This window comes from Myotis nattereri, assembly GCF_964212035.1.
Source record: "Myotis nattereri genome assembly, chromosome: 1".
In the NCBI taxonomy this organism is placed as follows: Eukaryota; Metazoa; Chordata; class Mammalia; order Chiroptera; family Vespertilionidae; genus Myotis; species Myotis nattereri.
Window position 1 is genome coordinate 44,410,476 of NC_138075.1, and position 22,210 is coordinate 44,432,685.

General features: G+C 43.8%; 1 protein-coding gene across 3 annotated transcripts in view; it reads right to left on the minus strand.

Moving 5' to 3' along the window:
• The window catches only part of MAP2K5 (mitogen-activated protein kinase kinase 5), a 268,685-nt gene that overhangs the window by 20,945 nt on the left and 225,530 nt on the right, over nt 1–22,210 (minus strand). For all 3 annotated transcript variants that reach the window (XM_081113392.1, XM_081113393.1, XM_081113391.1), the window contains one exon: nt 19,487–19,532. In XM_081113392.1, the coding sequence (XP_080969518.1) occupies nt 19,487–19,532 (46 nt within the window). The remainder of the gene's footprint in view (nt 1–19,486; nt 19,533–22,210) is intronic.

A 22,210-nucleotide genomic window follows, 5' to 3' on the forward strand; every position in this document is an offset into this window, starting at 1 on the left:
GAGCACTGGGCTATGCGCGTTTGAGGGGATGCTCGCCAGCAGCCGCATCTCACATCTCAGGTGACCTCCCGGCAGCCTGTGGCCTTCCTTCTCCATGTGCAGCTTCCCCCTAGTTCTGGGCACTCTGTCTTCTGTAAGATAAGGAGGCAGCCTGCCGCTGAGGAAGGCTGTGAGAGAGATTCCCAGTACAGAGGCGATCACTGAAACCATCCTGGAGCCATGACCACCGAAGGCCTAAGCTTGCAGCACTTACACTCCTGTTCTAAGGACATGCTTACAATGCCCAACACATGTCCAGTGCGAGTGTGGAAGACATGGGCCAACTCTCTGACGGCCGCACACCGAGGGGCTGGGTGGGCAGTAGCGAGCTAGGGGCCCTGCTGTCCAGGTATTAATTAGGCCCCTCACCACTCATTGAGCAGCCTTTCCCCTGAGCCTCAGGTCTAAAGACCCACCTCGCTCCCCCATTTAAAACAAGAATGAGCAGCCTTCCCTGGGTTCAGAATTCCATGTAACTAACACACGAAATAAAAAGGGCATCCCAACTGTTGCGCCCGTGCACTGACTATAGACAAGACGGCAGTGCCCTCAGACAGCATTTCAAATACAGTTTATTAGTGTGCGATATGAAAAGGGTATTTTTATTGCATGATATAATGCAATGGGACCTTGGGCGCTCTGTGGAAAGACCTCACACTCAGAAGTGTAATAAACCCGTAGTCCCCAAAACATTATACTGTACATTAACCTATCATTAATGGCACATTAGGGCTAGGGGCATTGCACGCTTGCTGGTCAGGGCTCCATCAGGACAGTGTGGAGAAAACCACACAGCCTTCGCAGGCTTAAAACAAATAGAGAAAATAAATATTCCTGATGTCTACAGGCAGCTTTAAAGGAAGTTCAATCCCAGCTCTCTGCCTTGTAATTTCCAAGCCTGCTATTTTTTTTAGAGAGGAAGACACACAACTCAACAAAAGAAGAAAACGGCTCTCTTGCAGTTTACTCCCAGCTATTGGCTATGCAACCCCAACGCTGGCTCAGCAAGGTTGTGGGCAGATGGGCATCTTTGGTGGCGTGAAAGCTGCCCAAAGGACACTCAGCCTAGTGAGGCAGAAGGCGCCTTGGAGACGGTGCATCTACCTCCCTTGCTTTCTAGGCTCAAAAAGATGAAGGAAGTGGGACAACCTATCCAACAGAAAAATGAGCAAAGTGTGAAAAAATTACAAACGGCCAATAAACATATGCACGTGTTCAACTTCATACTTAATAATTGAGAATGTAAATTAAAACAACAACTTGAAACCATTTACCATTGATTAGACTGGCAGAGATTAAAGTGTGATAATTCAATGTCGGAAGAGGTGAGGGGAACTGGTTCTTATACCCTGTACACCAAGTATGTCAAACTCAAAGGCTAACACGGGCAAAATAAACGAGGTATGCGGCCCGCGGGCCGCGAGTCTTACGTGCTTGCTGTACACAAACAGATACGGATGGAAATGGTCACTGTCTTAATAACAAAGACAGTGGCCCAAACGGTCTATGACAGGGTCCTGGAACATTTAAATAAATAGGGCATATCCACGCTATGGAATACCATGCAGCCCTTAAAAAGGACGAGGTAGACTTTTATCTGATATAGAAAGTTCTCAAAGACATACAAGTGAAAAAGCAAGGTACAGAAAATAATGTTAAAATTCTAGATGAACACATAAACTGTTATCAACAGTGCCTAACTCTAGAGAGTGGAGGTGGGGCCATGGAGGTTAGAAGAAGATAAGTTCTCATTGTATATCCTTCTGCTTGAATGTTTAAATCTAATTTAAAACCTACTTTTAGAAAATGATGAGGCAAGAGCAAGCATTTGGGGGGAACCTCTTATTTTCCAGCTACTATGCCAAGTGCTTTATGTGCACAAAAACAGAAAGAGTAAGTTGGACACTATGATCTCTTTCCCATGAAGTAGAAACTGAAGTTTCAAGGGGCAAAATAATTTGTTCAAGGCGACCCTCTTACCATCTTCCTTCAATAATGAAACAGAGTATTTGTAAACTAGAGAAATTCTTTCTAAACTGAGGCAGCCCACGTCCACCTTGCTGGGGACAGCTTGCCTAACTGGGCAGTGATGGGGATGGAAGTGGATAGGGGAGAGAAAGCAAGACAAAAAGCTGCTGACTGTGGCCGAGGTTGAAGCAAATTTTTGGAAATATCTCCATACCTATACCTCACAAGGGGAGGGGGCCTAGGGACCCCAGGGACACACACTGTTCAAGTAAATAACACTTGGCAACTAGGGCTCAAACACATGAAGGGAAGTATTTCCCTAATTAAAAATAAATCAACTTCAAGGGAGACCCAGCTGCAGCTCCATGGAGAGGCGCTGTGCAGACCAGCAAAATCCCAAGGTGAGAGTGGGGACTGGAAGCATCCGGCAGCCACACCTAAGGACTGCCTGTGTCAAGACTCTTGTCGCTGCAGAAAGCTAGCTCTATTTCCTCATTCCTCCACTCTTCCCAATAAAAGTCTTGTGATTTTTGGATAACAGACTTTGCAGTGACATTTTAAAATGCTAGATTTTATTTGTCCTAGGGTCTGCCAGCACACACTGTAATTAAAATGTTGATTAGTAAACAGTTTAAATATATGACAGACAATGCAGTTAAAGCCTACAGTTAGGTCAATATGTGATTTAGATTTGCCATTTAAAAAATCTCATTTAAATTTTGCATACATTAATCACTACCACACTTCAAGGTTCTGATATCCACCTGACTACAATATTAAAATAAAACTTGCTGCCCCAGGGAAATCCTACTTATTCTTAATTGTTTCGAGGCTTTGATGGGCTTTTAATCTAAGATTAATTTATGCAATTTTAAATAACTCTTCTTATGATTAATAAGCTTGAAAATTAAAAGGAGTCTAAAGCAATTATAATGAGCATTTGGTCATAACCTCATTAGAAGGAGTGAGGGATACAGCTCTGGAATTCTTACAAGACTACAATTTAAGGTTACTTTTAGAGAAGTCAAACGTAGTTCCTGAAATTGCAAAGGCAGGTTAGCAAAGGTCAGTGTTAAAATGATGGCTAGCTAGATTAGCATACTAATGATTTTCCCCGATAGTGACAGAAAGGACACTGAAAAGAAGATGCATAAAGAGAGACAAATGACATGCTGCCAAGAAGCTACAGGCTCTGAACTCAGATCCCTATTCTTTGGCTGAAGACCTTCATGGAATCTCAGAAAGAGCCAAAGGGTTAGGACATCGCTATTCATTAGTCAGTTCTAGCCAGTCTGGTCCACACGGAGCAGGCAGGGATCAGTCCTGCATGTCCTCTCTGCCTGTTGTGGTCCAGCCACACCCCTGTCTGGCCACTGCCCTGCCTGAGGACCAACTGCGGCATCCTGCTGCCTCATCCTCTCCAGTGTGCAAAGCCCTGCTGATCCTGGACCCGCCTCACCCAGCTAACTTTACCCACTTCATTTCTGGGTCTTCTTTCCTCACTGCCCTGTGTCCTCTGGTCTCTGCTTGTGCTGTTTCTTCTTCCTGGAACAGCTTATCTCTTGTAACAAACAGTGATGATGGTAATACTAATGATTGCCATTTATTGGGCACGTCTTTATGCCAGACACTGTGCTAAGCAAAACATTATCTATTTATCTATCTATCTATCTATCTATCTATCTATCTATCTATCTATCTAATCTACCTATCTATCTATCCATCCATCCATCCATCCATCCATCCCTCCACCTACCTACCTACTTATCTAATCCTGACCCAAGGATATATTTTTTAATTGATTTTAGAGAGGAAGGGAAAGAGAGCGCGCGTGACAGAGAAACATTGATGTGAGAGAGAAACATTAATGTGTAGATCAGTTGCTTTCCTACTTGCCCCAACCAGGGATTGAACCTGCAACCTTTTTGGTGCACTATACAATGCTCCAACCAACTGAGTTATCAGGCCGCGGCAGCATAACATACTTAAAAGATGTTTTTATTGATTTTAGAGAAAGAGGAAGGGAGAGAGAGAGGAACTTTGATGGGTGGCCTCCTGTCGACCAGAAGACTGAACCCACAATCTGGATATGTGTCCAACTGGGAATTGAACTGGCGACTTTTCAGTGCATGGGACCATGATCAACCAACTGAGCCACATCGGCCAGGGCAGCATAACATACTTTTATCTCTTAAATTATCTGCTTTGTGAGACCACATTTTTAAAGGCAAGGAACCTGAGTCTGAGAGGGGTAGTGACATGTTTGAAGATCAGTAGCTAGTGAAGGGGTGAAGGGATGGGAGAGGCTGGCTCTGCTGAGGCACTGCTTTCTAAGTTCCATATCAGTCAAATCCTAACAATCCTACAGGTCCAGCTGGAGCCAGCTGCCTCCCTGACCACTGACCCCTGGGCCACCCTCCTCTGGCCTCGCACACCGTGCAAGGCAGCAGCACACAGCCTATCCTGCCTTCCCTAAATGCCTCCTATGGGTGTCTAGTGTGCTCCTTCAGGACCCAGATAGTTCTTATGTTCCCTTTGAACCCATCACAGCACCTCACAGACACGGACAACAAATACCTGTCGATTAACTGACTTTCACAATAACTCCCTGCAACAAGCTGCTGATTACATGTTACCGATAATAGAGGACAGACACAAAAAGTTAGGGCTTTCTACTGACTGGGGAGGAATAACCCACAGAGGTCCATCCACCCTAAGAAATGACCAATTCCTTGGACACTAGCTGCAAACATGTCCTAAGTCACATTCAGCTCCATTAAACACATCTGTTTTCTAAGAAGCTACTAGTTAGAACTGCCCAGGAACGTTAGAGGAAAAAATCACCACCCCAGGAGGTGGAGTGATTTAGTGCTCCACATGGCCAGCCCTCTACAGTTCACAACACACTTCCATAACCTCTGTTTTGCTAAAAAAACAAACACAAAATGTTCAAGGTTGGTATCACCTCTATTTTACAAATGGAGCAACCGAGGCTCAGACAAGCAGCTGTCGATCATCCAGTTACTCAAGGCAGCAGCTGTCCTTGAAATCGTGTCTTCTGATACCCAGATCGTCGCCCTCTCCAGTTTATCATGTTCATGAGACTCATTTTCAAGTTCTAGACTCTCCAGGCTTCACATATAGAGGACAGAGTATGTCCTGCCAGTTGTCTGGCACAAACCTTTCTGCCTCTCCTTTGCCCACCTTTAAATTAGATTATTTAATGATTTTTTTTTTTTTTTTTTTTTTTGCTGTTGAGTTGTATGAGTTCTCTCTATATTTTGGATATTCACCTCTTATCAGAGATAGGGTTTGCAAAATGTTTTCCCCCATTCTGTAGGATGTCTTTCATTTAGCTCTTTTTGATCATCTCTTCAAAAGAGATTACTGAACAGTTACATGGTGCCTTGTATCATGCCAGCTGCAGGGAATTCAGGGGTTATATAACAGTTTTACTTCCTCACCACACTGTAGGCCGTGAATGGCAGGTTAGTGTCTGAACAGCGTCTGTATTCCCGTCAGCTGTGCAACTCAAGTCGGGAACCGTGTGCTACTGGTTTCCAACGAGATCAGGAGCAATGGCACAATGCACGCCAGCATATAACTTCCTTCATTAAGAAAGCTTTGCTAAAAAGAAAGCCAGTTAAGCAGAATGCTTTGGGACATGCTTGACTTATATTCTGGCACAAACTCCTTATCTTGTGTGCAAGAAACAGTTCGTTCAGGTACTACCACTCATCTGTGGTCCATGTTTGAGTTTTAAACTATAGCACCTACCAATATATTCTGCACATAGCATGTCCTCAGTAAAGTTTGCTGAGTTTAAAAAAACATCTCCCAAACTCAGGGGACAATATGTCTTGGAAGCTGCTCATTTAACCATGATGGTAGAACTGGAAAGGAGAAAAGTCTGTGGCTGGTTCAATGGCAGAACAGACTCTACCACCAGTTTTTGCTGAGAGTTGAGAAAACCACCACCATCACCAACACAAATTCTCACAGTCCCCGTCCCCCTGCCCCTGGCTACCAATGAATAGACGAGAGGTGCAAACTGTTGCTGATTCCTTTCTCTCTTCCTGTGCGGTTGGTTTGCACTGAGGACCAAAGGAGTGAGTGGAACAATCACCCCAGAGGGACATCTTGGCTTCACCAGCACAAACCACTGCAATCCTACACGTTTCTTTGTGAGTATTTGCATTTAGTTGTATTTCTGATTGCAAGAAACAGCTGGACTTATCTGAAACTCTCACACCCACAACAACAATCCCCTGCCCTCCATGCACCCATCGGCGGCTCTGACTAATGCTGAGCGGTTCTATGTTCTTCCTGGCTGCATGACTCCAGGCAAGTCAATTGCCTCTCTGAGTCCCAGTTTAACCCACCAATAAAATGGGAATAAGAAAAACCCTTATAGTGATTGTGTGAAGGTCAAATGAGATAACAACTTGAAAGAACTCTATAAATTCAGGTGTTCAAAAATATTATTTGTTTAGATTAATTTCTCTCTCTACAATAAATATATTTTTTAAAGGTTAAAGAACAGAAGCCTTTCTGAATTTATTTGCAGCTCCACGTTGCATCCAATTTCTTTCAAGTAAGTTCAGGGAAAAGACGTCACAGTACAGATTTTGGCTAGTGTGGCTATTGGAGGGTCTGGTGCTTTCCCTTACAATCTCAGCTGTGTTTCACATTGTGTGCAGAAGATAATTCACTCACATAAATACCCAAATGTTATTCTGCGAGGCCATACATGAAGTCTCTCCAGAAAACTCTGGCTGAAAGAAATCCTGCCCTCCCCAGAACTCTTTCTTCTGTTAAATTCATATTATTTCAATTCAGTAATTGTTTAGTGAGCACTGCACTTGGGGCTACGGACCGGTTATATGCCAAGGCTACAAAGATAAGTAAGACTGATCTCATCCTCCAGGAACTCGTGGTCTTATTTATGCACTGTTGCCAGTCACACAGACAAGTTACGACCACAAAGTGTGAGAACTGCACCAATAGTGGAGCTTGCCAGGAGGAAGGATGGCATAGAACAAGAAATCATCAGCTCACTGAAGCATGCCTGGGAAAGCTGCAGAGAGGCTGTGTCAGTTGGGTCTTGGGGGCTGAGTAGGAGTTCACCATGTGGACGTGAGGAGAGGGCATTCCTGGCCGAGGAAATGGCACAAGCAAAGGCATGACCATGTTAGAATGGCAGAGCACAGGGTACACGGAAAGGAGTGCCACGAGGTGAAGGCAGGCAGGAGTAGGTGAGGGAGGGTCTTTGGCCAGCTTCAGACTTTATCCTGTGCTTGGCTGTTTATATTCTCATCTTTCTTGCTAGACTGTCAGGATTCAAGGCTGACATACTGCTTCCTCAGCATCAGAGAGGATGCTCAGCACAGAGTTCAAGAAATAAAGCTGGTGGGTGCACACTGAAACGCACACTGTGACACTCACAGCGTGTCTCGCCCATCTCGCACCTGCACATAAAGGCTGAAACATTCATCTGTACCCAGTGTGCAGCGGGTTAGAATTCCGTCCACCCCTCAAAGCTATCTTTGCACCTTCCTCTGGTGCTTAACCCACTTTCCAGACAAGGCGGCCCCGGTGCCTGCTGCCTGCACCGGAGGGGCCGTTTCCAAGGCAGGGAGGAGACAGCCAAAGCTCCCCTGTCCTCCCTGATGGGGAGGAGATGCCTGTTTTGGAGAGAGGCCTTTCCAGCCTCAGGCCCCGCAGACACCAGCATTCCAGGGCGGCCAACTGGCCTTCCTGAGAGTTAGAGCGAGTATTCCAGAGGCAAGGCTGTGGCTTAAAAAAAAAAAAATCATGTTTAATTTAAAAATTAGAAACTGGAGCAGGCTGTGAGCACAGGGGTTGATTGAAACAAAATTTAAATTCCTGTCAAGCCCATTTAAACACGGGGGCCCTTCATAGACAATTAGCTGCTCCCTGTGAATGCTGAATAAACTCAGGCCTGGTCACTGCGAGAAGAGAGGCGCCTACTGTGAGGCACTGGAAAAAAAATTAACTAAAATCAGGCTGTATGAAATATTTAGCCTTCCAGTATATCACAGGGGTTTGAAAGTGTAAACAAGACAAAAATCGATTCCTTGGTGCCCTCAAATCAATCCCCCAAAATGGTTAGGGCATCTGTTTCTGCTAAATTTTGTTTACATCGGCAGATTTGCCTTAATTGCAGTTGTTTATCTCTCATTGTCCCTGGGGCCCTAATCTCCCGATTACTAATACTTAACACTCATTTCACATCTAAAGCTACTTCTAATCCTCAACAGGTTTTGGGGGCTCTTAAAATTATTGAAACCGCAGAGGCGGGAGACACAGCCTCTTTGTGAAAGGAACATTTTCTTATCTACTACCAGCTGGGTCCAATCGTCACCAGGGATGGTGACAACAAAGGTGCTAAAAGGCTCTTCCACAATGACTGCTGCTCCGCTGGGGATTCAGAGGATAAAAACGAGCTTTGATGGAAAAATCTGAACAAGAGGCTAAAGCAGTCCAGCCAAATAAAGTTACTGTCATAATCAAATGCTGTCAATCACCATGAAAATCCAATTAAAAATGTTTCAGCACAGCCCTCTTAAGTGGAAAAATGTACCCTATTTATACAAATTTTTGTCAACTCCACACCAATCCCACAATAGAAAGTCCTGCTATTAATGAAAGCCCCATCCCCCCCAAGTTTAAAAAGACATGCAGGCCATTCAGAAACCTTTTGAGGGAGCAGACACACACGCCGGCCATCGGTATATAATTAAGAGTTAATCGGGTTACATTTGAAAATTCCATTTTTATTTGTGTCAAGGGAACCTCTGCACGAATAAACGAATGGTACCTATTCTCTTACTTCAGAATCAGTGACCATTTCTATGAAGACAACAGAGAAACGGCAAACCAGGATACTGGAAAGAAACTAGTCCATGCTCCGGCAAATGTCTCTTGGTAGACCAAGGCCTAATGTTTAATTCTAATCTTGAAAATAAAATAGAGGACAGAGGCCCAAAAGTCCCCACTGCTTTCTGCAGTCTCCGCATGGCCAAGTGAACCTCAAATGATCTGCGGGCAGATTTGACCCCCAAATAACTGTATCTACAAAAGGCCTCACTGAAACCACAAGACATGCAGTCCCCAAAGGTCTTCTCTCAAAACTGCTACAAATTAAAAAGCAAACAACCCATTAAACAAATCCAGCTGGTTACAACTGTAAATAGGAAGCTTCTCAGATTTTTCCAGCCCTTGAAACCCGTGGTTAGACTCATTAATTATTGATAAGAATTGCATCTATTTATTGGCGTGTACTCATAGGAAAACAAGTTTGCTGCCTTCAATAGCAATTCCCAAATCACAGAGACCAGGCTTCAAGATTCCCTTCTATTTCTCTGACAAATGGCTAAATGTCTCTGGTCTTTCTCAACCTAATCCATTATTCCTAAGGGCTGGGGGGGGGGGGTGAGTAGGTGGGGTGCAATGCATCTGATACGCGGCTAGATAAAGACCTTGGGTCCCCTGCCATCAATCTAACCAGGCAGAGTGGTGCTGGCCAGGTGGTCTCCTCTAGGTCTTGGCTCTCTAATGACCTCCTGATTTGGAATTAATTGTTGGAGGTGGTCAGAATGCAAGCCAAAGGCCACAGGTGCTGTTGAGCAACACCTGCTTAATGTCTTCTTGCTCTTCTCAGACTTCCAGGGTGGAACAACTGACTGCTGGTGCCTGTTCTGATTGGCCAGGCCCATACTCTATTGGTTGATAAAGGCTTTGAATGTTATCCCTGCAAACATTGCAAGATCCTAGAAATTCCTTAATTTTGGCACCAAATTATATTACCCATATGATCTCTCCTAACAGGTTCGATCCCTGGTCAGGCTGATCGATGTTGTTCTCTCACATTGATGTTTCTCTCTCTCCCTTCCTTCTCTCTACAATCAATAAAAACATATCCTCGGGTGAGGATTAAAAAAAAAAATCAGTGAGTTTTTCCTCTGGCAGCTCCTTATAACCACCTGGAGAGCTTTAAAAATAAAAAAAGTACCTGCTCCCTGGTACAAAGATTCCTTGACCTGAGTTGGGATCTAGATATTTTTTTTTTCTTTTTTTAACCTACTCAGATGATCCTGATGAGTTGCTGGGGTTAGAAACCACTGTGTACATAACCCACTTGTAAATATATGCTGAATTATGTAATTCATGCAATTAAGTGCTGTTCCAAGTTGGAGACAATCAATTCTGGAGAGAAGAGCCAGCCCTGTGAAGGGGAAGAGCTGGGAAACGCTGGAGGAGGAGGATGAGACCCTCTACGACAGGGGAGAGGAGGGCGTTCTGGGCCAAGGCCACCCCACAGATAACAGAAACTGCCGATGAGGAACTAAGGTGTAACACACTCCAAAGTCCCAGCTCATCCCCCCAAGGACGTGGCACAACACCGGAGAGTGACCTGATCCATCACTTTACTGCATTCCAGGTAACTGAACTACTGCTGTGGTCAGGGTTACACAGCCTCATTGTGCCCTGAAATGCGATGCTGGAAGATGACAGTCAGCGCAGGAAAACAAAAAAGCAGCATTGCAGGCAGGAGTTCAAAAAACCGCAATCTTAAACAGGCAAATCATCACTATATTAAGAGATCTGACTTGACTGATGGAGGAAAAAAGTTATCCTTAACTGGGAAATTAAACCTGTCACACCACCATGATCAAGGAGTGACAGATTTATCTATCTGTATCTCTCTTGCTATGTGCATGTATATAAATACTCACACATTTATCTGCGAAAGCCTTGTGAAAAGATTAAGCAGTCACGTTTATGGAAAAACAAAGCTTGTTTTCTGGGGTTATAATCTCTCTGTTCTTGCTGAAGTGTTAACGTGTCATCAAATTTCAAATTAAAGTTGTCTGATTTAGTGCGATCTCAAGCATCCAGACAGTGATTCTGCTGTTGTAATTATGTGCAATTAAAAAGCTAAAATCAACTTCTTACTAGTGGATTCCTATTTATAAGCAGACATAAACAGAAGATTTTAATGGCCTTCAGAACTTGAAAATAATAAAAAATCATTACATGGCTGTCAACTGGACCCTATGTGGAGCCCCCAGGCTTCTGGGATGCCTTTTTGTGCTTAAAGGAAATATTCAGTTGAAGTTACTATCCCAGCCGGGTTTCCCCCTGAAATTTCTGGGTACCTCACTAATGAACTGATTTGCACCTCCAAATTAATACCCAAAAGCAAAAATATCTTTAAGGGACACATGTATGACTCTAGCCCTAATGGTCTATTTTAAAATATGCTCTATAGGGCACAGGCAATAGCATGTTGTAGTTGAAATGTAATCAACTACAACCAAGTTCAAAACTGCTTATTAAACCATCATTAGTGTCTTAAAAAGCTTAGACTGCAAGCACAGTGATCCTTTGAGCACTATGCAAGGGAGCTGGAGAAATGGGCCTGTCTTCACATTTGCTTAGGACACACGTAGGCCCTGGATCAAAATAAACCGAAACCCATCCTTGCTCCATTTAGTAGAAGGTGGTGAATTTTACCTGAGCCCTTGTGCTCCCAGAAAGCAGTGACAGGTGAGAAACCGCCCTACTCTTTCCTTAACCACAGAGGACCACCCCTTATCACAGAGATGAGACCCTTTCCCATCCTTCCTCATGACTTCCATGGGACTGGCTGATAACTTCCTTGTTTACCTTGTTTACCTGCCTCCATAACCTTGGCTCCCTCCCTTTTTTGAGACATTCCTTATTAATTAACGTTCTCCCTATTGCAAACTGAATAAAATAATTTCCTTAATTGTCCGGTGCATTTTGTCTTTCATGGTGGTCAAAAGGTCTAGGTAGAATGATGGTGAACAAAGCCATTTGAGTATAAACCCAAAAGTCACACTGGAATTTGAGTGGAGACAAAATCTAATGTGATTTCTAAAAAAAAAACCAAAAACTTTTTTGGTTAATCCTCACCCAAGGATATTTTTTTTTCATTGATCTTCAGAGAGAGTGGAAGGGAGGAAGGAAGGATGAGAAAGAAAGAGAAAGAGAAAGAGAGAGAGAGAGAGAGAGAGAGAGAGAGAGAGAGAGAGAGAGAAACATTGATGTGAGAGACATAGATTGGTTGCCTCCTGCACGTGCCCAGATTGGGGGGGTGGAGGGCTGGGGATATAACCTGCAACCCAGGTATGTGCCCTTGACCAGGAATCGAACCTGAGACCCTTTGGTGTGTGGGCCGACACTCTAACCAGCACACTGGCCAGGGCTGATGTCTCCAAATTTTAAGAGAGACCACATAGATGCCTAATTTATCACATACTTTGATTAACTGAGAGAACAACCAATCAAACTATCTGAAAATGTAATTAAATCAGGTTTGGATAGGCAGAAAAGCTACCAGTGACAATTTAATTTAGAGGAGTTAAGCAAGTTAACATCTCTTTGCAAGTAATTAAATGTTTAAACAGATTTTTCTGGAGCAGTTTGGTGTTTATTCGCCCAAACAATACCACCTCTTACACATGAAGCCTTCTCTGAGAAATGAGATGCCTTCACATTTGCAGCTGCTGGGGTTTAGAAGGAAAATACCTGAAAGCACTATTTTGATTATAACTGACACCTCTTTCCTAAGACCCACACCTGCGTCATGTACTTGAAGTCACACTATTTACTTGCTTTCTAAGCAAAACGTCAGATTTCAATTGCAAACTGCTCTCTATGTTTCTTCTTAGGAGCCTGAAAACCAAACTTGAGGAAATGCTAAACGAGGACACCCTGCTCCGGAATGTACATGGAAATGCACAAAAAAACAGGCATTATTGGAACCTAAGGAGAAAACCCGTGTTTTTAAACAATTACTAAAGCAGTATAGTAATAGCATAAAGACAATTTCTGCGCCAGCTTGTTTCTCTGAAATTCTCTCTGCCACTGAACAGCTAGAACAGATAATAACTATTAGTAAATCAAACTCCTCTGCAATATCCAGCTGTGCCTCACGCATTTACATACAGATAGAATGGGTATATGTTTTTAATATGTATGTGATACGTACTCTTACCACAGCCGAAGTGCATGCTACAAAGGCGGAGGAGAATGGGAATCGGATCAGCATGAGATAATAAAGTGGCCTAGATAAAGTATTAGCCAGCGATTGATCTCAAACCGGGTGCTGCTGCTTCTGACCTGATTACTTACTATGCATAGATTCCATTAAATAGAGCTTAGACACGGAAAGCTTCTGGAAATACTTTAAATGCATAGAAGGATCTATAGGACTCTGCACACAAACTGTAACTGCAGAGGTCCATGGCCCACACCCTCCCTGGTAAGCCAAGGCCCATAGCCAGGATGGACTGAGAGGGGAAAGGACCTCCGGACAGCTGGTGGGAGGCCCTCCCCAGTCCCACAGAGAAGATCTTTCCTTCCCTCCCCCACACCAAGCAACTACCCTCCCAGTGAATGCCTCTCTTCAGAGCTGCTTGCTGTTCTGGTCCTGGCCACAAAGCTCTAACTAATAGAATGGGAAGGTAGTGAGGGAGTTTAACAATCATTCAGGGTCATGGTCCCCTTTGAAAAACTGATGACAACCATGAAACCCTTTTCAGAAAAGAAAAAAAAAAGGCAGCAAATCCCCACATGCATGCCTGATTTGAGAGGTCATTTCAGGGGCTCTCACAGACTTCCTGAAGTCCAGACCCGAGGTCAGGGACTGCTGATCTAGTCCTCCCCTTCATTCTGCAGATGAAGACACTCAGTGGGGAGGGAACAAGGAGTCGCTAAAGGAAGCGAAGTGTGGAGGCCTTCCCTGCTAAGTCACAGCCTGACCCTAAAGGCAGGTTAATTCTGCAGAAGGGGTTCTCTTGCCTATAGCATAATGTTTCTCATCAAATCCCTTTTATTAAAAAATATTTAAACATATACTTTGAATAGCAAACCAGACTCGGACCTCTCCATCTCAATGTTCCCATCTAGGCTGTCTCCGTCCCTGAGTTTGAGGGTCTGATTTTTAATTTTTTGCTTTCTCAGTCTGATTACTGACATTCTGGGACAATCTGCATCATTGTCCTCCCCTTTCTTGTTGCAGCCTCACCAATTCTTTTTGACCAGCAGAAGCTATTTTCTGTTATTTCCTTTACATGAGCCGTGACATCCCTGCTTGCTTGTCTGAGGCCTGCGGAACATTCTGTCTGCACCTCCAGAGTTGCTGCAGCCTGGGAACTTTTCTCTAAGTCTGCAGGACCAGGTCACAGAGCTGGGGCAGCACAGACAGAGGTCTTTCCTGCGACACACTTCAGGGTGATTTAAACGTGTGCTCCTTCATGCTGGCATCGGCTTCCCGGGAGCAGAAGGAGGGCGTGTGGGGTCCTGTCTGGTTGTCAGCGTGCTCGATGTTCTTGGCTGCCCGCGGCTGCTTTCCTTTGTTGGGTCTAAAGGTGAGTTCCCATACTGAATGGGAGTCCACTCAAGAGCACTCACTCAGCCCTGACCGGTGTGGCTCAGTGGATAGAGCACTGGCCTACGGACTGAGGGGTCCCGGGTTCAATTCCAGTCAAGGGTATGTACCTTGGTTGCGGGCACATCCCCAGTAGGGGGTGTGCAGGAGGCAGCTGATCGATGTTTCTCTCTCATCAATGTTTCTAACTCTCTATCCCTCTCTCTTCCTCTCTGTAAGAAATCAATAAAATATATATATATATATATTTTAAAAAGAGCACTCACTCAGGGAAAAAGGCATGTGTGGGTGGGTGCGCTGCTTCTGTGTCAGTTTCAGGCCTGGACACTAGGGTTCCTTCTGTAAGAAATGGAATTTCTGAGCAGACTGCACAGCTGGGGGTGAATATGTGGCCTATCTGAGCTCCACGTTTGTGGGTGTGGGACTCCACGAGGCCAATGGCAAAGGGATTTCTGATCTAGCAGGCAGCAGAGGTTTTGCATTGCACTGAAAAGGTCTGGGGCCTCTACACAGGCATGCTTTGCCTGGAATGTCCCCTTGAAACTCTCTATTAAAGTTTAGTCCATCCTCCAAAGGCCCTTTCAAATGCTACCTTCTCCATGTAGCTTTTCCCCACATCCCAAGATGGATCCCCACAGCACCGAGTCCTTTCTGGCAGTTACGTTATTCTAGTCATTTGTATATTTCTGCATCTCCTACAAGACTGTATGCATGTGGCTTACTCTTGGTATCTTCTGCTGAGCCTGGCATAGGACTTTGCATGTAAGGGTCTATACATATCTGCTGAATTCAATTGTTTTACTGGTCCTGAGAGCTCTCCAGATGATGTGGATCCTAATGTGGAACTTTTCAGTAAATTCTTTATGTAGCTATGGCTACTGCCAGAAAAGTGCACCAGTTCACATGGACCCCGGCCTACCCAAAATGTTGAGGAAACTTCTTGGTCCAGTGTTCAAGTATTTCCATTAGAACATAAAAACTATCTTTGGAACGACCACACAGTGTAGAAAGAATTAAACAGCTAAACAACTAAATTAGTTCTAACACTGAAATTTTAATAGCCTCAAGAGTCTAAACTTGAGTTGTACACTTCATCTTTAAGACTGACATGGTCAAAAATTGCAAAGATACCCTGGTTGGCTAGCTCAGTTGGTTAGAGCATCATCCTGATACACTAAGGTTGTGGGTTTGATCCTTCATCAGGGCACATATAAGAATCAACCAATGAATGCATGGATGGGTGGAACAGCAAGTTGATGTTTCCTCTCTCTCTCTTCCCCCACCTCCTCCCTCTCTAAAAAAAAAATCCATTAATCAATCAATAAAACTTTTTTTTTAAATTGCAAAGATGATGACTTTACTTCTTGGGTATTCTGGATATAAGGTGATCCCACCCAACAAGTGACCAAAACTGCTCAAGTACCCACTATGCACAGGCCCACACCTCCCTGCAGTCAGCTTTACTTAGGCTGGGACTTGCTGCATCCATGGGTGGCCAGGGCCACCCCAGAGGTCATTTAGAAACTCCCTGATAGTGAATCTGTAGCTCTCAGTGTTTTCACCCAAACCATCTGATTTTCTTCCTTTGATTTGGAAAATGCAGGCCCATAGGGAAACCGTGACAATCCTGCAGGCCTCACAGCTGATGTGGCCCAAGCTGTGCAGACCACGTTGGCATCCTGCTGCCTGGAGTGACTGCGCTTGGGAAATAAACTGCTCTTTTTGTGAAAGGCAGGCCCCCAACTACAGTGACAAATGGGCTCTACAGTTCATGCATTCCAGAGGAGGCACTCAGCTCCAGATGGGAGCACCATCAAATAGGTTGCAGGCAGAGAGAGAAAAGGAAAAATTAAAGCCATTAATATGCTAGAAGGAATAAAGAAACTGGTTCTTTAAGATTGGGTCCCCAGGATGTGACTCAGGTTCCAGGAACCATCCACTTTCTTTCCCATCACCTATGAGCCCAACATTTTGGCCAAAGGCAGGCAGGGCCCAATCCCCTGGACCACAGGAGCCTGACACACACTCGTTTTCTGCCTCCTCACTGAGCCCTTTCTAAGCCAGGGGAGCTTCACTATTGTTATACCCGAGGGAATCCATTCATTTAAATCAAACTGTGAGCAGCACTAGAAATAATGTTAAATTAAGTATAGGATAGTGCTTCCTGTGACTAAATTTTTCTTTGTGTTTTACTGATATTTATTAATTAGAAATGTGGGACAGCACATACCAGGATGTATAGTTGTAAAGAGATATATTGAAATATGTATCTCTTGTGTCTCTACACACACACACACTGAACATACCCACCCTTACCTTATCTTTATGACATGACACCCTGGAATGGTGATCCTTACCAACACATATGTCCCTATGTACCATCTGCAGATGTTTTCTTTTTTTAAGCAATTTTAAAAAAAATATATATTTTATTGATTTTTTACAGAGAGGAAGGGAGAGGGATAGAGAGTTAGAAACATTGATGAGAGAGAAACATCGATCAACTGCCTCCTGCACACCCCCTACTGGGGATGTGCCCGCAACCAAGGTACATGCCCTTGACCGGAATCAAACCTGGGACCCCTCAGTCCCCAGGCCAATGCTCCATCCAGTAAGCCAAACCACCTAGGGCTGTGTGGGGAGCCGATATTGGGTTAAGCCTTGGACTGACCTGTGGGCAAAGTCACAAACACTCCCAGCTTAGAGGGCACAGTCCTCTTAGCATAATTAGGCTTGACCTTGTAACACTCCCTAGATCTTATCTGGGAAGCTAATAGGCTGGGGAAGTGCAGGAAGTATAACCATGCTGTAAACAAGTGAAACTCACAAGAACAAAAACAAGTGAAACTCACCAGAACAGTGTAACTTTGGCAACCACTACCTTGTTTACCTCTCACTATAAAATAAAGGCTCAGCTTGCCTTGGGATCTCTTTCTGTGGCCTCAGCCAGGCACAGGGAAGATCCACGGAGACTAAAGAGAGCTAGAGAGTTCTGAACGCTGTCTCCGTGTAAAACATTCTTCGCCAACTCCGTCCACAAATTTGGGAACCCCTGGACCCTCTGGGGCTGGCCCTCAGCAGGGCTGCAGATGTTTTATTTATAAGTGGCCAACTCATTGTAGCACTGAAACATGCATTTACAAACATATCTGTTTTATGAAACCCTATTGGCCACCCTATGCTGTCCAGCTATAGCATAATAATGTACAAGGTAAATGGGCTCCGTATCTAGAAACTGCTCCAAGTTTTCTTAAATGTGACTAACTGCAATGCTGGGGTCCCCAAAGGTGTGGACGGAGTCGGTGAAGAAGGAATGACACGGAGACAGCGTTCAGTTGATCAGCAGCCTAGCCAGGATCTCTAGCCAGGATCTCCAGCCAAGTTCTGGTCTGGATCTCCAGCGAAGTTCTGGTTCGGTTCTCCAGCCAGGTTCTGTGTCCATGTTCTCTTGCTAGGTTCTGTCCAGGTTCTCCAGCCAGGTTCAGTCACCAGGTTCTAGTCAGGTTCTCTTGCCAATTTCTGTAGTCAGGTTCAGTCCAGGATCTTTTGCCATGTTCTCTCGCTAGGTTCTGTCTCTAGATTCTGTGTAGGTTCTGTGTCTAGGTTCTGAGTGTAGGTTCTGTCTTCTAAGTTCTGTCTTGTTACATCTGTATTTATACCAGTTGATTCAATCCTATCAATCTCTATTACAAAGGTTAGGGCGTTTCTTATCTCCATTCCAGGGAGTAAAGATTATGTAGCTTAAGCATGATTGTTCGTAGTTAAAGTGGTTAATTTCCCGCCTGGTACTTAGTTAAGAGGTTTTATTCCCTCCCTAACTTCAGGGGAAAATCCCTACCTGGGGAAACAACCTTTCTCAGAGACCTTGGTTAAAACACATAGTGCCAAGAAGGTGAGCAAACATATTAAGAACAGTATGCCATATATGCCAGGTCCCTTGAAATAGCAAGCATGGACCGGCTCCCGGCACTGCAAGAATTTCCCAACCATCAAAGAGACAAAGACCAGTTTATTCTAGACATGAAACCTGCATAGCTACAAATCATAGAGGTTTTAGGGGTGAACTTTCTTTAACTTGAAACTACCCCGAGAAATGAAATGTTGCTTCAGGGGTAACAGGAAGGAGAAAGCTACCTCCCTGGAAAGCAGTCACAATGCAAAGGGGATAGGACAGTTATTTTGTTTGGGGATGAAACCTGTATTACACAGAAGTTTTTGCGCTTAGAGTGTTTATTGGGACGAAATACACAGGATGAAAACCTCTGTCCCAGTATCTATAAACTGCATATTGTTGAAAGTGGCGAAAGAAAATTTGCTCTGACAGCAACAATCTGAAGATGGGGAATGGTACGCAAAGCATTAGAAAGAGACTATAATTATTACTTACTAATGCTCAATTCTAACGTTACTTAAACAGCTTGTGCACTGTCAACTCAACAATCTGCACTAAATAAATGACCATTTGGGAATTGTTAGGGAGCGTCTCTGTTCCTCTCCCTGCTTGACTAAAAACTGTCATTTGCAATCAAAGAAAGCGGTCTTGGAGCTGAGAACACAGCACCAGCAGCCTTGGGGTTGTCTTTCTGAGGAAAGACCAAAGGTTCACATTAACTTGATCTTTTGCAGCCAATCTAATTTCATTCTACATCAATCCAAGGGACTCTAGGCCACATTCAAAATTTCCTGTAGGGTTGCACTAAAAACTCAACACGCTGTCTTCTCTGTGACCAATCCTTTGAGTTCTGAGAGGCTGGCATAGCAAATAAGGATGAGGCGGAGCCTAGATTAATTTATGACCCTTGAGTGGAAGGCAAAGGAAAAGAGCTCTGCACTGAGTTTCAAAATGGTGGTGGGCTTTTAAAAAGTAAAAACTACTAGCTGAGGATCGGAGCTTCAAACACACCTACTCAAATTAAGTATAAACGGTTGCCTCTCCAGAGCCTGTGAATATTTCAAATTCCACTCTGGTCCTTTGAACAGAATGTTAAGCAGTTATATAAATGGAGAAGTCTAATGTAAGTGAAAGAATTTACTTACCATCAATTCCTCAGGCGCTGGCCTTTCTTTTGGCTGTTTTCGCATGCTGTAAGAAGAAAAACAAAACGCCTATTATTTATATCACTTGTAAATTTGTGCTATAATTCCCACTACTGACTATTTCCCCTGGATCTGGAGTGTTATCATGTTCAATTCTTGGCCAAGGTACAGGCACATCTCGTTTAATGTGCTTTCATAGATGTTGCATTTTTTAAAAAATATATTTTATAGATTTACAGAGAGGAAGGGAGAGAGATAGATAGTCAGAAACATCAATGAGAGAAACATCGATCAGATGCCTCCTGCACACCCCCACTGGGGATGTGCCCGCAACCAAGGTACATGCCCTTGACTGGAATGGAACCTGGGACCTTTCAGTCCGCAGGCCGACGCTCTATCCATTGAGCCAAACCGGTCAGGGCAGATGTTGCATTTTTTATAAATTGAAGGCAAGACCCTCCAGTAGCAAAAAGATTACTACTTGCTTTATTGTGATATTTGCTTCATTACAGTGGTTTGGAACAGAACCTGCAATATCTCCGAGCAATGCCTGTGTATTCCTTTTCCTTTACTTTGGCCTTTCATTAATCAGACTTTGGGGGTTCTCAAGAATCAGAAACACACACACACACACACACACACAAATTTTTAAAATTACTCTTGCAAAACAGGTAAAGAATGAATTTAAATTTATCTTAATTCTACTTTTGAAGCTAATGTGAAAAAAAGCAGCAATATTTTCTTCCTGATTCAGTTGTCAATTTATTTCAAACTTAAATTTAGGGAACAATATACTTTTTGGTAATTGGGATAAGATAATAAAAGAAACACGACTATCAGCTCAAATGAGAAAATATCTCATGTCATCATTGTTACTCCAAATAATAAATAAAAGAGGTCAGGAATCTAGATAATGCTACAAAATTATAAATGGGTTAATATTACATTATCTCAACTTTCATTTATTTTGGCTACAATCAAGTTGCCAATTCATTAAACAGCTGTGGAAAAAGTTAAGTTTGATTAAGCTGCTTAAAGAATCACATTCCTCATGTAAAATATTTCTTGTCTTAGTGCAATAGGTACAATTAGTAGCTGTAGTGTGTACTCAGCTACATGATAAAGCACCTGCACGAGACAACTGTATTTATACAAAACTCAGAGTGTCTGTGGGCTGAAGTCATGAAGACAGATTGCTGCTTCTACTGGAAAATCACACAGATGGTTTTTCTTTATATAAGGCAACCTCTAACCTTCATACAATCTCTGCAATTGCTGACAGTATTTTTTTTAAGTAGAGAGATTTAATGATCATTTGGTAAACAAGAACCGTAGTTATGAGCCATTAATGGCATCAAGGACATTTGCCTTCCCTATAAATAACCATATGCACCTCTCAAATACTGCATCCATTAGCAAGTAATTCAAGCTGTCTCGCCGGTGGAGTTTGGAACAGCCCTAATCTGACATTCCAAAGTAGCTGTATCTCCTGGGAAAACAAGGCTATTGCCCATTATCATTTCAGTTTCAGCATGACATCTGTGGAGATTTCAGCACAGGTTATCCCTCCCTCTGTCTCCATAAAACTTTTATATAACAGCTGATTAATTTTTGGGATGGAAGGGAAGGCAAACATAGTATCTGCTTTTTTCCCTGTCTGCAGAGCTGGCCCCACCCCCAGGTTGGTCTCAGCCCACACAGTGAGCTAGAGATAAGCATTGTCATCCCGTCACAAATCCAAGGAAACCCAACGTTTCCGGAGACAGTGATGCCCAAACCAGGCGCTCCAGGCTGTTTAGGAATCGCACGGGTTGTTTTCCAATTTCTGCATTTCAAAATGGGGCATTCCCATATGTGCTTCTGAGTGTTTCTAGGAATTCCATGAGAAGGAAATTAAGAAAGACTAAAAATATTTCTGAATAATGGCTCTAATATTAACCAACATGTATCCTTTTTTCAACATGGCATGCTTTGGAAAAAACTGTTTGCAGAGTGAAAACAGTTTTTAAAAGCGACGGATTATTATGTAAGTATTTAAAATAAATAGAAACAGTGTTAATAAAATTGTAAAAATAAGGGGAGGGGGGATCTCTTCTCTACATTTTTTTTTCTGTGAAATATAAACTGTATGAGACATTTTTATTAAGAGGTAACATATTACACTTAGTCAAAAAGGTGATAAAGCTTGACATTTATATTAAGGAATATTTCTTGGTTTCACTTTAGCGTAATCACCAGATGGATCATGGGGGGAGGGGATGGGGACAGTGCAACCATTTCAGTTTAGCGAGGCCTCCCGATCGCACGTTCCGAGGCACCGCAGGAGTGGAGGGCTCACTGTCCACCGGTGGACCCCACTCGGCAGGGCGGATGGAGTAAGGAGCGGGGTGAAGGGGAGAAGTGAGGGTAGTTGTGAAGGAGCTCCAGCATGTCCAGACCAGGCTCTAGCTGGCTCTGTCTCCTGTTTTGGGGTGGTCGTTCCTCTGCTCCCAATTTCCTCCTCTCCATGCTGGGGGCAGGAAGAGGGCACCAGGAGGCAGTGGACAACTGGGTCTTCCAAGGCCACGTAAGTGCTGCCGAACGGGCCGGGGAGAGGTGGATGATGTGAGGGGCTAATAAAGGAAAACATTCTCCTGGGAGGAAAAGGCAGAAGCTGAAAAATGCCTGTTTCCTCGGGTGTAAAATGACAGGGTGGGCAAGGGGCTGCCTGGAGACTCCGAGGCC